The sequence below is a fragment of the Cynocephalus volans genome, chromosome X (genome assembly GCF_027409185.1).
Source record: "Cynocephalus volans isolate mCynVol1 chromosome X, mCynVol1.pri, whole genome shotgun sequence".
NCBI lineage: Eukaryota > Metazoa > Chordata > Mammalia > Dermoptera > Cynocephalidae > Cynocephalus > Cynocephalus volans.
In genome coordinates, this window is record NC_084478.1 from 169,557,432 (window position 1) to 169,573,759 (window position 16,328).

Consider the following 16,328-nt stretch of genomic DNA (forward strand, 5'->3'; position numbering starts at 1 on the left):
TTTCTGCCCATCCCCCATAGCCCCTGGTATGTTAGTTATTGCACCTCATTACTCTCATTCCCCCTGTCCTTTGTCCTCCTCGAGACACATTTGTAGGCACTGGGAACACGGTTGCTGTGCGCCTAGACCTTCAGTCACAAGTTCCCACCCCACTGTGAGCCCGACCACCTGTTTTCTGCACTGTTGTCCATCAACTGTGGTGCACGGCTGGAGAAAATGAGAGGTCGGCGCTGCTGGAGACTCAGGACCCCCAATCTACTGCGCTGCCTCACTCCCCTCAGTGCTTGTTCTCTCCACAACCGTCACCCCCGCGGTCCGTGATGACCCAGACACAAGCAGCTTTCAGCTCCACTACGTGTGGCCTACCTGAAAACGCTTGCAAATCAAACGTTCGGAAGCCTTGAGCAGCAGACGTGCGAGCCATGAGTGGGTATTCACCGCCGAGCCACCCAGGACACAACTGAAAGGACCCACGCTCACCGGGGGCTCACAGGTGGAGACACTGCTATCCAGAGCCACCAGCTACGTGCACATCCCACAGTGGCAGGGTCGGCTACATGCCTGGAGTTTTCTTCCTCCAACACACGCATCGGCCACACGTAAAATTGCCAGCTTCGTTGCCTGCACCCGCGCACCGCCTGGCACTCTGGGGTCGTTGCAGTATATTCCCCATTCCTGGTCCTCCCCTTCAGACACGGCCTTAGCTGCATGAGTCTGAAGCTCTTCCTTCTAGGGACAGGTTACATTCCCTTACCCCACTGATACTGAGCTTGACCGCGTGGCTACCGCTCGCTCGCGGAATGGGGACAAGAGCGACAACGTGCTCATTTGATCCTAGGCCTTAAGAGGCATCACGATCACTCCTCTTGCATGTCTTCCACCATCACAAAAAGAACATGTTCAGTAGCCAGGTGACCTTCTGGTCCCAGAGGAACGGAGTAGGCCCCTGTGGAGTAGGGCCATCCTAGCGCCATGATGTTCTATGCTATGGGTGTACGGTGATTCACTTAAACATTGCTCTCCTGCTAAACACTTAGGGCTTTTATTCAAAATTCTCACACGTCCAAAGAATGCTTGAGCAAGAATTCTTCCACATTTATGTGCCGTACATGCATTGAGGTGGCATGGTGACGTGAGATGTCAAAGCGGGTCTTTCCCATTTTCCAGGAATTGATGACGAAAGTCCACAGCTATCTAAAGAGGTCCTCAAAATACCTCCCATTCTAAATAGTGAGGACCACCCCCATTCAGGACCAACCACGTCCCTACAGGGATTTCAAAAAGGTGCCATTTCAAAGGAGCCCATTCTACGACTTCCTCATAAAGAGGGTGGAAGTGGAGGAGTCACGATGGGGAGGAACCACCCTTCTCCCGAAGGCTCTCCCAGTGCTGTGAAGGGTACAGGGGCAAGCACCTCAAAGGTACCATCTGTGGGAGTCTGAAAAAAGTGGATATTGACATCTTGCTCAGGGTTAGACATTTTCAGATCCAGCGGGCTTGCAGATCCACCCTAGGCCTCTCGGAGCAGCAAACTCAGAGGCCAGGGCTGCTGCTAGCTGAGGGCCACCTTCCCAAACAAATGGGTCACCCAAATGTTTGGTTTTTACAGCTACTGAAACTGCCTCCCCCAAAAGCCGTAGCAATTTCCATGAACCCAATGGTATTTTCCCAGATCCTCACCAACATTATATACTATAAATGGTTTTCATTTGTGTTAATCAGTGAAAAGTGATATTTGGTTGTTGCATAAGTGTGAATGATTATTTCCTCTTACTGAATTGTGTGTTTGTGCCCCTTGGCCATTTTCTTCTTGTATTTATCTTCTGTCTGAACGCTTTGCAAGAGGTTTTATATACACAGACTATTAATTATTTTCTTGTTATGTGTGTTGCAACCTTTGCTTCTCGTGATAGCTTGCATCTTATTTTTATTTAAGATGCACGTGACATATAGTAGTTTTATACTTTAATGTCATCAAGTGCTGGTCCTTGTGTGATTGCTTCCATTTCTCAAATGCTTTGAAAGTCCTTTCCCATTTCTGGACTCCCACTCACAGATGTGAAGTTGCCAGGGCAGCTAAATCATTTGTGCTGTCCTATCACCCAGCGGGCTGTCGTGTGCTTGAAGCATGAGGACTTGGCCCCACAAGTTACTCTCCTGAGAGCAGCTTTTACATCCTTATTTCTCGGGGTGTAGATGAGGGGATTTAGCATTGGTGTCACTGCTGCATAAAATATAGAGACAATTTTGTCCCCATCTTGGGACTTTTTGGCCTGTGGTCTCATATAAATATATATTAGTGTCCCAAAGTAGATAGTGACCACGACCAGGTGAGAACCACATGTGGAAAAGGCCTTAAGCCTAGCCTCAGTTGGATGGATTCTTAAGACAGCCCTGAGGATACAAAGGTAACAGATAAGGATGAAAGTTAAAGGTACTGGCATTGAAATGACAGCACATACCATCATCATAACCTCTAGGGAAATGGTGTTAGAACAGAGCAATTTGAAGATGGCTTGGACTTCACAGGAGAAGTGATTTACTGCATTATGCCCACAGAAACTGATGGGGAAGAGCAGAATGGGAATGACAGTGAGCAGGAAGGCTGTCACCCACACAGCCAAAGCCATTAAAGTGCATTCTCGAGAAGACATGACCAAGTTGTACCTGAGTGGATTTGAGATAGCCACGAATCGGTCGTAAGCCATAATGGCCAGAAGGAAACAGTCAGCCAGTGCCAAGAAGGCTCAGATGGCAAGCTGGGCAAAACAGGAGCTTTAGGAGATGGTGGGATAGTTCTGCAGGGAGTTCGCCATGATCAGAGGTACAGCACTTGTGGAGAACAGGAGACCCAGTAAAGACAAGTTGCCAAGGAAGAAATACATTGGGGTGTGAAGCTGAGAACTGACTCCCACCAGGAAAACGATCATGCTGTTTCCTGCCAAAGTTAGTATGTAGAGAAACATTAGTGCCCAGAAAAGAACACTCTGGGATGTGGGGTCCTTGGACAGTCCCACGAGAACGAATTCGGTCACTTTGGTGTGGTTTCCAATTTCCTGGTAATTCATTTCGTCTATCCACAGCTACAGGTGGGGAGAGAAGGCAGACGAATCAGCTCTTTGCCAGCAAGGAATTCACCGAGTATACTATCAGGTTGCTTAAAGCACAGCAGCCCTTGACACAAGCTCACCTCTGAAGTTTTCAGCCCCTAACCTGCCAGCAGCTTCAGTGACCCACGCCCGTGTCTGCATCCTCTGCGGGGAAAATAAAAAAGCAGTCCTCCAGGAAAAACGACCGGGACCCCTGGATTGTGTGAACACAGTATTGGAGGAAGAGAGAACAAAGGACCCACCCAGCCTTCTGGCCAGCAAGCTTCCCATGAGCTCCTGCTCCAAACTAAATGAGGCCTGACCACGAGAAGAAACCGGCTGCCTCTTCATTCAGGGGCAGGAGAATGACAGTGTAGCGGCACAGGGAAAGGTCCTCAGGACAATATTGGCTTGTACTCACTCGAGGTCAACACTCAAGGTCCTAAGTCCCTTCCCACACTGGGGCTGAGACCAAAAGATCCACAATGCTTTCCTCTCACCTCTTCAACCAGCAGCTTGTCACTCCTCAAGTCAGAGAAGAAAGGAGAAAGGGAAGGTAGGAATGTCAGGATATGCAGGGGAGGGACCCATTGCAGGCCAGCGAAGGACTGCTCTGCTGGGTGTCTCTGTTCCCTTCTGACTTTAGCCTACATGTGGGCAGGCGAGCGGGGCTGGCAGGCCTGGCCTGGGCTCTGGCTGGCAAGGTTTGTATTTACCTTCCTTGCACCACCAGAATGATAAGGTCTGAGATTTTCGTGGGGGCTTGCTGGACGCGACTAAGCTGACCAGAGGCATGTGTCTGACCCCTGTGTCTGTGCTCTTTGCTCTGCTCCTAACTACTGTCGTATGATTTATAACCAACGAAGCTCCTGTTCCACTTCTCCAGATGTGCGTCTCCATTCGTGCATCTGCTGTCACCTTAAATACCATGCGACCCATGATTTTGCCCCAGAGTTTGCCATTTTCAACTTTGCTGTCTCTGTCAGAGTCTGGCGCATATTAGGGGCTCCCCAAATGTTAGATCCTGCCTCCACCTTACTCTCCATACCCCGTCAGTCAGCAAACTCTGTTAATGTGTCCATTTAATGAACTAGGCATTTCCAGACACACACTGTGGAGCAGGCACTGAGAAGAGGCTTCCTCTGCAGTACCTCTTCCTTCCGTCCCTTCTTCTCTATTCCCATGTTTATGGAGGCCAAGACCTCATGGCCTCACGCCAAGACTCACTACCAGCAACCTCCCGGACACAGTCCTTCCCCTCAAGGGGTTCACCATCTGGTGGGAGGGACAGAAAAGAACACACGATTCTACCGTGACTCGTAGTACATGGGGACAGGGTCAAGGCTGACAAAGAGCACCCGGGAAGGGGACCTAACCAGCTCTGATCAGGAAAGAGGTGATACCTCTGCAGAGACTTGACAAATGAGTGGGGACTAGCCGGTCAAAGGGAGGCGGAGGGAGAGAGAAGAAACAAAGGCGAACACCCCAGTTCCTGTTCACCATCTGTGGGGGGAGAAAATCCGGCCATTCCAGTACAGGATGAGGAGCGCTAGACAGAGGGAGGCACCGAGAGGAAAGGACTGACTCGATTCCTGAGGAGCTCATCTCAGCTACCAGGAAAATGCATGTGGTTAGACCAGAGGTTCTCAAAGCAGGGTCTGTGGACCGGCAGCATCAGCATCCTCTAGGAGTTGTGAGAGATACAGATTCTCAGGTCCCACCCCAGACCTGCTGAGTCAGGAACTCTGGGAGTGGGGCCCACAGATCTGTTTTAACAAGCTCTGCAGGCGTCTCTAATGCCTCTAAAGTGTGACAACCACTGGTTCGAGTACAACTTGATCATTTCCTGCTGGTTTTCAGCTTTCATCCTAAAGTAGGAATGAGACACATAACACAGACAGCTTTTCAGATGCTTAATAATTGCAGGGTCCCTCCCAAAGAATTTCGTAAAACTATTCAAACACACACACACACACACACACACACACAAACACACACACACACACACACACACAGACACACACATTTTAAAACTGGCATTAAAGTTTTTCGTCCGTTTCAATACTTGGAAAGATGTGATCTCTGTTTTCCTGTAAATATTCATAATTTAAAGCCACCCCTTCCTGAATATTCCTGTGCATACCTGGGTGTGAAGAGCAGACACAGATTTTCACGAGCCGCTGGCAGGGCTTGTTCCACAGACAGCTCCTGGTGCAAAGGCTGCTGAGTGTGCTCCAGCACAGAAAGGGTTCGTCATTTGGGAAGGTGGTCACTTCTTGCTGCCGTCAGGGCCAACTCCAATGTCATGCACATGTGCTGGAGTAAGGGGACTGATCTTGCTCTTCTGCAGACTCCACCTGGAGGTCTGAGGAAAGTGGCCTACGCTGCCTCTTTGCACGCAAATCTACCCCACGCCACTGAGACACTGTCAACACCACCCGCAAGGGAAAGGTCTCCGCGTGCTCTTCACCGAGACTTCCATGAGTGACATGCATTTCCAAAAATGATATCCCAGCCCCACCTCCACCCCCGAGGGTGGAAGGCAGAATTGTCAGCAAATCACGCCTGGGAGATGGGTGGAGCAGCTGACTCAAACCAGCCAAGCTTCTTCCAGCTCTGCAGCCAGGCCCCCTTCACGGAAGGAGCCCAAACACTCAGTGACGGTGCTGGACAGAATCAGACCAGAGCCCCTTCCTGCTGAGACTCTGAGCCAAGCTCTGTTTCCCCAAGGTTAAGTCGGCTTTGGGACAAACGCGGTGAGATGTTTGTAACTCTTGTCAGACGCTGACGTGTTTGCCCGATTTCAGGGACCCTTTGGACGGCCACGAAGTCTTCCCTTGCCTGCAGTGCTCACGTGCCGTCTCCCTCGTGGAGGAGCAGAGCTGCCGTCTCAGCTCGGCGAGGCCTTGCCCTCACTCAGAGGCCCGCGGGCCCAGCACTAGGGAGGTGAGGAGCTCGATAGAAGAAATTAAAACAGCCTTAAGGACCTAAGAACTGTGCACAGCAACAACCCATGAATTATTTCCTGATGCCTTCTTCAGAGACTGGGGGCTGAACAGCAATTGGCTTCTGCTTCTGAAAAGCAGGCCATAGAGTGGAAAGTGAACACGTGGGCAGAGATGAGGATTTCTTCTTTCCCAGGAGTGGAGGCTAAATTTTACTCCTTTTCCATAAATACCGACGTTTCCTAGCTACTTGATCCCCAGTTTCTGAGGCCCACCAGGGATAGGTGCAGAGGGCATCTCCGGAAGCACAAGATTGCCAAGGATTGCAGAGGCCTGAGCTTTGCCAAGAAAGCCGCCTGAATCTGGGTTATCTGATAGCCCTGCACTGTTACCCCATTGCCCATGACTCCGGGATGCAGTGAAGCCAGGATGGGTAATATACAAGCCCAGTCCTCTTGCTAGGGACGCACAAGGGTCAGCTCTACCCGGAACGACTCCAGCTAGACTCACACTCTAGGAAGAGTCATGTGGCTTGCAAGGTGGCTCCGGAAAGTAATTCCGACTTTCCAGTCTGTGTTTGGGTTGAGTAGGGGAGAGCTGCCTTGGGGGTTAACTCTGAGGGCCTTATGAAGCCGAGAGAGACTGAGGAAATCCAAAAGGATCTTGGCAAGAGAGCCTCAGGGGAAGCAATTAGAGGTGTGCACCAACCATATATATCACTGAGGCTGTGAGTGGCCTCTGTGGGCAGCCACACTTGTAAACATGGAGCAAACACACTTACTCCTTGAGCCAGAGAATTACAACACATAAGTTCATGCTACTGCCCCACAGCCCAACGCACGGGCTTCTGCCTTTTCTATACCAGGCTCTGTGCTGGCTGCTGTCAGGGGGGCAAAGGTCAGCAAGAGTGCACAGACTAATAGGAGAACGAAGACACATATCCGAAGCAGACATTAAGAATTCAGCTTTAGAACTAAGTCTGTTTACAACGCTTAGAATTAGAATTCAGCTGCTTAGAAGGAAAACTGAGGGCGTGACTTGACCAAGGATGAACTTGACCTGGAGCCAGACAGATCTCCAGAGGTCTAAGCTCAACTCCACCCTTTCCTGGCTGTGTAATTTTGGGTGAGCTATGACACTTAACCTCTCTCAGCTTTAGATTTGTTTTCTCTTTGACATGGAGCGAATAATAGCAGCTACCTCACTTCATGGTTTGGAGGAGGAACTGAGAGAATATACTTATAACTAGTCTGTAAGTGCAGGCGTCCATGCGGGAAAAAACCCAACACTCCCCTGCTCCCGTGAGTGCGGGCTCACCCTGTGGGTCCCAGGACATGAGGATCAGAGCACGGTGGTCCTGTATCAGCACTTACTGGGGGTTATCACTCTAGGCCAGTAGGGCTTCTTCGTCTCCCCTTAAGTGCAGTCCCACCATGTTTCCCATGGACGTTGGATGTAATTCAGTGAAATAAGTCCTGGGAAATATCAATTAAATAATAGCTAACGTGATCACGAAAATTTTAGTGTTGAAGAAGAAATAGGAAGGCTGATCAATGAAACAGAATTAAGTATCCAGAAGTCGATTTTTTAAATTTATATGGAAATTTAGTGTCTGATAAGGGAGAAATTTAACATTTGTTAAATTTGATAAAGACAACATTCAATAAATGGTGTTGTGGACAACTGGCTCTCCATGAAAACATGCACCACACGAAATTGGATCCCCACCTTACTCCTTTCACCAAAATCAGTCTCGGGGATCAAAGAGTAAATGTAGACAAACGAAACACTAAAACACCTAGAAAGACACACGGGTGGATATTTTCATCTTCTGGAGTGCTGAAAACATTTCTGAGCGCAGGATGTGAGGCTAGAAGCACTGCCGAGCTGTTGATGATGGTGTGCATTGGAGCAGCATCTTTGGAGGGCAAGTTTGCTGCACTTTAAAGTGTGCACGCCCAGGGAGTAATTGCAGTTGCAGGTGGTGGGCACGCTGATAGCACTGATCTGCTCGCCGCATCGTGGGCACAGCTGCTGACGGTCAGCTCTGTGCCACATGAATATGCATAATCAATAAAAGTTTTTCAAATTAAAAAACAAAAAAACAAAATGTGCACACCGAGCTCACAAATGGGACGGGAGGAAAGATCCAGATGTCCAGGGAATCTGCTCTGGCCAGAGGAGAAAGAACTGAAGGAAAGGAAAAGACAGGCAGACATGCTAAACAGCGATTTCTGAATCTCAATTGAGAGGCTTCCTGTTATCTCACCCTGTGGGCTGCAGAGACAGCAAGTCCTGACTGTGGAACAGCCCAAGCCTCAGGGAACCTTAAGCCATGTTAGCAAAAGTTGGCTTCTCTCCCAAACCCCTACTCAGTGTCTATCCCGTTGGGAAATCCTTTCCTGGACATAAATGCTCACGTCTGGGAGACACCGTCCTTCACCCCCAAGGCCATATGAGCACCTTTTGCCTTCTTTATTCATTCATTCAATGAATATTTATTTAGCATCTATGGAGTGCCAGGCACCTTGCCAGGCTCTAGGGGCCCATCTGTCACCACTCAATAAATGCTCATTCCACAACTGAGAACTCATAGGCTGAAGAGGATGTGCAGAAAGACTGAGACTGAGTGGAAGGATGACATTATATGTTTGCAGGTCAACCTCGGGTAGGTCATTTCCTTATTCTCAGGCTGGTTTTCCATGCCGTGTCCCTCCTTTTTTGTTTTTCCATTTAGTGGCCTGGGTTGTGACTGGGAATAAGGGCATGGTGACACTGAGGCAGCTTTTACCACTGAGACCACACCACTGGGGGAAGGCGGAGAAAGGAGTTAGACAGACCGGGGTCTCCATTGACTACTGCATCTTGAGATGGATGTCATGTACTTCACGTGGACTGGCTGACATCCATTTGCCAGCATCTCCTCCAAATTCTCTCCTTGGCATGCACTGCATGGAGACCACATTCAAAAGGCCCTTCTGGCTGTCTCTTAGTGGATATTTGAGACACAGAGAGAGTCCTGGGAATGTTGTATAACAGGAGGATTTTCAAGTTACCCCACACCTGGACTGGAAGCTGTTGGCCATCTTTGCAGCCCTTGCCACAGAAGGTGCAGATTAAACGTCTTCAGAACAAAGGAAGAGCAAAGCACATCCACAGGGATGAAAGACAGGGAAGGGGGCAGTCCTGATGGTGTCTGAGTCTCTGGTTCCACTTTGCTCCTGTCTGAGTTTCTGGGAGACAACTACCCCACCCCCACCACAGCCCCCACCCCCAACCTGGTATTCACATAACAAGTTCCCATGGTTTCCTGGGCTACTTGGAATTGGTTTCTGCTACTTTGGGGTTTTTGTTATTTTACTTCTCAAAATACATTGTACTTGATGTTCATGCCCCTTTACCAGTTCCTCTCCACCCCTCTCCCCTCCCCGCCGTCGTAAGTGTGCACTTGACTTAAATAGTTCAAGGAATTTTTTGTGGTTATTCCGTCCGGTTTCTGCTACTTTTGACCAATAGAACCCTAATGGTAGATCTGCTTGCTCATGTTACAGAAGAAGCTCGGTGTCTACCTGTATTGGGAGTTAAGAGGGCTCCATCAGACACTCTGTGCTCCAATCTTCCAGGCGGGATGAAGAGAGACAGAAAAAGGTTATACTGTCTGGGGTCAACTTTGCCAACTGAGAGATCTGGTTAACTGTGAAGAGCCCAAGATGATGGCATCAGAGAGGTTCTTTTTCTGTCTTGTGGTGGCAGCAGTGCCCCCTGACCTCTAGCTGGCACGTTTTCCCTCAGAGAGCTAGTCCATGGCAGTGCCCATCTCTTTCCATGGAGTCTCAGCATCTAAGGGAAGAAAGCAAGGGGGCACCTGCCTGGTGAGCCTAAAACTCTGACACGTACCTACCTTCAGGCAATTCTGACTTTGCAATTCTTTGTGGTCGCCCCAAATACTAGAAAATGAAATTAACCTGCCAGCCTGTAGCTACCCTTTTCAGCACACAGAGAACCTGTAATTACTGAACTCAAGTGAGAAAAGAACGGCCAACCAGATTGCTTCGTCACGTTTTCACCCAACACATGAGACGGTTCCACTGAGCAGAGCTCAGTGTCCAGTTACGGGGGTGTCTGTGGCCTCCTCCCCACGGGCAATGTGGTGAAGGGGGCGGGGCAGAGTTCACCGTGGGGCAGAAGTGCCAGCTAAGAAACCAAAGAAGTCCTGAGGCCCCAATCAGGACTTTCCCTTTCAAAGAGTCCAGATAGTTAATAGGATGCACACAAACATCCACGCCGGCCCTACAGCCACCGAACTTAGGAGACAAGCCAACGTCCAGGCCCAGTACCATGATGTTCCCAGAACTCGGTTCTGTGTTGCCCACAATCCTATCAGAGTCCATGGTCTCTAACTGGGATCTAACTGGCATCCAACTGGAGCCACATGCAGAAAACCTGGATAATTTTGAGAGCGGCGGTCCCCGAGCTGTCACTGCTGAGAGAGCCCCGCAGTCACCATGGCCGCTCTCTCCGTTCCAACAGAAGAGCTTCTGTTTTCGAAACTGTGGCCAAGAGCAGAGGGGGCCAGAGGGCAGGAAAGAGGAAGAGAAAAGTGGAGCGGCTAGAAAACTGCCACACGCCCACCTTGGTGTCAGCAGCCCCTCTGGTGGTGGAGGCAGAGGCAGAAACGGCTGGAATGATTCAGAGGAGATTGCGAGTGATCCTAAGCTCCAGCAGAGTAGTCTGGGGTCCTGTTTTCTGCTTTGGGGTGTGGGCCTTGTCCCTGCCACCGCCTAGAGCCCAGCACCCAGCACTGTGCTGGCCCTGCAAGGGATGGACAATTGTCATATGGCAGCCGTTCTCGCTATCAGCAGGATCTTCTCTCTGTCTCGTTCTCTCTCTGTCTCTTCTCTCTTTCTCTCTTTCTTTCCTTTCCTTTCCTTCCTTCCTTCCTTCCTTCCTCCCTTCCTTCCTTCCTTCCTACCTTCCTTCCTTCCTTCCTTCCTTCCTTCCTTCCTTCCTTCCTTCCTTCCTTCCTTCCTTCCTTCTTCCCTTCCTTCTTTCCTTCCTTTCCTTCCTTCTTTCCTTCCTTTCCTTCCTTCCTTCCTTCCTTCCTTCCTTCCTTCCTTCCTTCCTTCCTTCCTTCCTTCCTTCCTTCCTTCCTTCCTTCCTTCCATTTCTGTGTATCTGTCCATCATTCTTTCCTTTTCTGTTTTTCTTCATTGTCTTTTTTCTTTCTTTTCTTCTTTCTTTGTTACTGTGTGTCTTCCTGCTTGTCTTTTTTCTCTCTCTTTGCCTTTCTTTCTTTAAAAAAGGAAAAAGAATGGAAACGGAATGAAACTTCCAGGATGTGGCAATGGCTTTGACCTGGGCGCTGATATTCCTAGAAAGGGCAAGGGCATCTGGGAGGCTTTTCTGAACAATAGGACCAGCTGGTAGGTGAGGCAGCTTTATGAATGTAGGTGACACGTGAATTTTGGAATGCAGGGGACGATGGAGCTTACTGGGCTGCACGGAAGCAACTGTGGCCCTGCTCTACCGAGATGTGGACTGTGGTACAGGTTGGACACTGCGCTACAACTAGATCAGGAGTTGTCGGGGTGTGGATATGCTGGCCTTGGGGAGATGTAGGCATGAGACAGGAGGTTAGGTCAGCTGAGGAGCAGCATTCTCAAGGTTCCATTGCTCTCATTCCCACGTCACTCAGAGAAGTAAGCCACTTCGATGAGTCTGATTTTGCATATTAACAAGGGAGGCCCTGAGAGCCTCCTAGTTCTTACAAAGAACAAGGGAATCTCACTGGGGGAGGGGGGTTGTCGGTTCAAATGCCCCAATCACAGGCTCCATTGCCCACTTTGAGCTTCTCTCTAGCAAGGACTGGTCCCTGGATTCGACCCCAGCCAAACCTGTATGTTATCTGCCTCTCAAATCAGCCTGAGGCTGATTCATGTAATGGTAATGAATTCTACAATGGGGACTGCAGATTTAGCAGATCTGACTGAAATAACATTGTCAGGACCTAAACTGTATCCATGGTTTGCGAACGAAACACAAGTCATCGGGATTGGGATTTGGGTCCAGCTGTGTGACCTGGGGAAGGCACGCCCCTCTGTGCGCGGATCCCAGTACGGCCTCCTTCCTGACCTCTCCTAGGACTTTCTCAGTCCTGCCTTCACTGCTACTTAACGCAAGTCACAGGCCGTGGAACTCCTCTAAGGACACTCCCTTCCTAACAACCATCAGCTATACTTCCGAGGGCTGCTCCCTGTGGTCCAAACAGGCTGTAAAGACACCATCTGGGTCCTGGGAAGTGGTGCTGCCAGGTCCGGGCCCCGCGGCCCTGCCCCTGCTGCCCTGAGGATGGGCTGTTCATCGCTCTTGGGTTCTCACCAACAGCAGACGGTACCAGAACAATCTCCCACAGGGCTGCTGCCTGCATTTCTCCTTCAGCTACTGGATCTGCTCCTTCCAGGTAACCCTGGGCCTCTTCTCCATGGGTGCTCAGGGACATAAGAAACGAGCAGGGAAGGACATGCTGGCAGTCTCCACAGCCTGGCAGCTGCTCTGTGCTCTACCGCAGGATGTGCTTTGTACCATGGAAAGTAATAAGGAAACACAGGAAGCCACTTCAGCATCGAAGTCATAAAAGACTGATTACATGACAGTGCATTTTAGTTACATTTTATTTATGTTTCTTTGTGTGTGTATGTGTCTGAGCATGTGTATATGCGTGAGCGGGTAAGAGTGTACCTCAGAAAGTTCATGGAAAGTTTTGTGTTGTATTTTAATTCTACTTTTCCACAGGCTTTTTGAAGAGAATCATACATGTGTGAGTGTGAGCACACGTGTGCGTGTGTGAAAGCATGTGTGCGTGTGTGAGTGCGTGTCCATGTGTGTGCACGTGTCCGTGTGTGTGCACGCGTGTGCCTGTGTGTGCACGTGTCCATGTGTGTGCACGTGTGCATGTGTGTGACTGCCTGTGTGTGAGCGCATGTGTGTGTATGTGAGCGCGTGAATCTGTGTTTCTATGCACAGGACAAAGTGGGGAGCAAACGCCCCTCACTGCTAAGAAGGGTTCTCCGGGGAGTGCAGAGAAGGACTGAGGGAGCAGAAACTTTCACTCCGACTGTCACTTTTGAAGTGTTTGGATCGTGTGTGACTTCCACTCTTGCTTCCGTGTTTTCTGTATTTTCAAGGTTTAGGGACCAAATAAACAAAGCAATCCCCACATTTCTGCAGCATTCTCATGGGGGGACAGAGTGCAAGCGTCCGAGGAAGACAAACACGAGCCCAGCAAGCACGTTCTCACCCACAGACAGAATTTTCAAGGGAGGGCACAAGGGGCTCGTGGGAAGGCTGAGCGTGGAGGGTGGGAAGCTGGGCTGGGTCACGGGAGGGGTTGAGCGCCAGCTGTGTGGCCTCTGTCTGAAGGGAAGCTGGCCACCCTGCTCTCTGCCAGTCCTGCCAGCCGTGGCTCCCATGACCAAGGGTGGGGGAGATGGCAGAGGGGAAAGCCCGGGTTTGGGCTCTGTCAGGTCAGGGGGCTTCAGGCAGGGGCTTACTGTGATTTCTGGGGAGAGGCCAGGGGTGGGGACAGGAGCAGGGCACGGGCCACCCAGGGAAGAAGGCTTTGTGACCATCTGCTCTGACGTGAGGAGTGGGCACGTCGCCCCTAGGGACCTGCTCAGCTCAAAGACTCCCGGTGTCTGTTAGGTACATGACACTTAGTGCAACATGTAAGCAGAGCTGTCTTCAGACGGTTTTCTGGTTTCACCGAACGCGCTTTGAGCCTCAGTGGTCCCCATAGAAATGGCAGGTCGCTAAGCAGCGACCTTCTTTAAGGGACAAATGGGATTCCACAGGGCCTTGAAGGCCTGTTGACTCTTGATTTGCTTCATCTGCAGGATTTTTAGAAACTTTCTCCTCGTCTCCACTGCTGTGATGGAGGGATGCACGGGAAGAACCTGGAGGCTCATCGCAGGGTTGCTCCTTGTAACTCGGGTGCTGCCGAGGGAAGGAAGAAGCAACGCGTCCCCCAGAATCGGGGAAGCAGACCAGCCGACGGCGTGGACGGCCGGCGCTCGACCCCACGGCCCTGAGAAAACGTCCTCCCCGACTGTCCTGACTGTCCTAACTGTCCCATTTGCGCCGACCCTGTGAGCCGCCCACCCCTGTGCCCCCTGCTTTGCTCACGCAAGGCCCGCACACTGCTGGCTGCAGAGGATGCACAAATGAGCCATGAGCCTTCATGCATCCTGCTAACTGCGCCAGCCACTGTAGAAGGGGCTGAGGGCAGACGCTTCTCGCTCCCGTGGAGCTCATAGGCTGTCGGGGCACACGGAGAATAAGCCAAGAATTACAGCCTTGGTGGTGCATAATATGACTGCTGAAGCCCAGGGTGCTGTGGGGACACAGGAAAGGGGCTAGCCCACCTAGGGCATCAGGGGAGGGGTCTGGAAAGGGGTGGCACAAAAGCCGGGCCTCCCTGCAGCTGAGGCGTGCAGGCACAGGATGGGCAGCAGCTCGTGCCGGCTCTGCCCCCTTCCTCTCCAGCACCCGCTTCGCAGCCCTCGGCTGCAGGTAGCAACGTCGCAAGTGCCTGAGATGAACTGGCCAGAGCTCACGCCCTGCAGGAATTCCCTAGAGCAGCAGTGATCCTGCAGACCCGTCTCCATCAAACTCCAGACCCCACCGCAGACAACGCTGCAAGCGCAGGACGGCTCTGGCAGGAGGGTTGTCTTCAGGGCCTGTGAAAATCAACTGCATGTTTACAACTCGCTCTTCTTGGTTTGTTTCTGTAAGAGCCCAGCCGGGGAACTAAAGCAGCATCTCACCAGCCGTTCTTTGTTCTCGGTGAACAGAGGGCGGAATTCAGGAGGCTAATTGCACGGAGGTGAGGGCCGAGCCTGGGGAAGGAGCTGGCAGGGCCTGGTGAGCCGGGTGCGCTCCCGTCCGTGCGTGGAAAGGGCTCCAGGGTTTCCCGTGACTTGGAGAATTGCTAGAAAGCTGTCCTTTCCAGCCAGCAGTCCTGCGGCAGAGAACACAGGATGGACACGTGCTTGAAAAACCACACCCTAGGCTCTGAGTTTATCATCTTGGGCTTTGGAGACCTGGCCGAGCTGCAAATCCCCCTTTTTGGACTCTTTCTAATCCTGCATCTTGTCACCCTAGCGGGGCACATGACTATTGTGCTCGTCACCCTCACGGACTCCTGTCTCCAGACCCCCATGTATTTCTTCCTTCGAAACCTGTCTACCATTCAAATTGGCTATGTACTCTTTATTGTCCCCAACATGCTGGTCAACTTCCTGTCCGGGAACCAGCGGATGCCCTTCCTGGGCTGTGTCCTGCAGATGCAGCTCTTCGTTGCCCTGGGCGGGGCAGAGTGTTTCCTCCTCGCTGCCATGGCCTATAACTGCTTCGTGGCCGTCTGCCACCCCCTGCGCTACACACTCATTATCACCAGGGCCCTGTGCCTGCACATGCTGTCTCTGGCATGTGTCGGCGGCTTTGCCCTCTCACTCACCCTCACCACGCTGATATTCCTCTGGCCCTTCTGCCAGTCCCGTGAGGTCGATCATTTCTTCTGCGACATCCCTGCGGTGCTATTCCTTGCCTGCGCAGACACGCGAGCCAACGAGATGGCAGTCTTCCTCGTCTGCACGCTCGTCCTGCTGCTCCCGTCCGTGCTCATCCTGCTGTCCTACGGATTCATTATCAGCGCCGTACTCAGCATCCACTCTGCTGAGGGCAGGAGCAAAGCCTTCTCCACCTGTGTTGGGCACCTGCTGGTCTCTCTCCTGCACTATGGCTGTGCAATATTCATCTACATTTGCCCCACTCATGCTACACCCAAGGACAGGACAAAATCGTGTCCTTGACCTACACCAATGTCACCCCCATGCTCTACCCTGTGATCTACAGCCTGAGGAACAAGGAAGTCAAGGGAGCCCTCAGGATCCTCCTGGGGCACCACAGCGGAAGAAGAGTAGCAGCAGGTGACCCCTGCACCAGGTGACCCCGGCCCCAGGTGACCCTGGCTCCAGATGACGGGGAAGGTAAGGCGCGGCCACCAGGACTAGCCCGGCCCCCTTCAAGAGCCCCGTCAGTCCTCAGATCATGCACCCTGTGGCCCGACCTCCCCTTGAGTGCTTGGCCATGGTTCTCAGCACGCCAGAACTCGCTGCCCCCTTTTCTGTGGTCAGACAGAAGGGAAGAATCCTGAGGTTTTCTGAGACAGGGCAGTTCTGCAGTGTCCACCCCCTCAGGGGCAATTCCAGGACCACCTGGATCACTGTCAGCCATG

General features: G+C 51.5%; 1 protein-coding gene and 1 pseudogene across 1 annotated transcript; one reads left to right on the plus strand and one right to left on the minus strand.

Annotated features, from left to right (window-relative positions):
- Positions 1–277: 277 nt before the first annotated feature.
- On the minus strand, positions 278–14,788 carry LOC134368561 (olfactory receptor 13H1-like). Its single transcript, XM_063084994.1, is given in 5 exon segments — positions 278–460; positions 2,103–3,083; positions 14,286–14,347; positions 14,455–14,621; positions 14,715–14,788. Coding segments are annotated over 5 exon segments (1,467 nt in total).
- Positions 14,789–15,069: 281 nt separating this feature from the next.
- Positions 15,070–16,040, plus strand: LOC134368562 (olfactory receptor 10V1-like; annotated as a pseudogene).
- Positions 16,041–16,328: the final 288 nt, after the last annotated feature.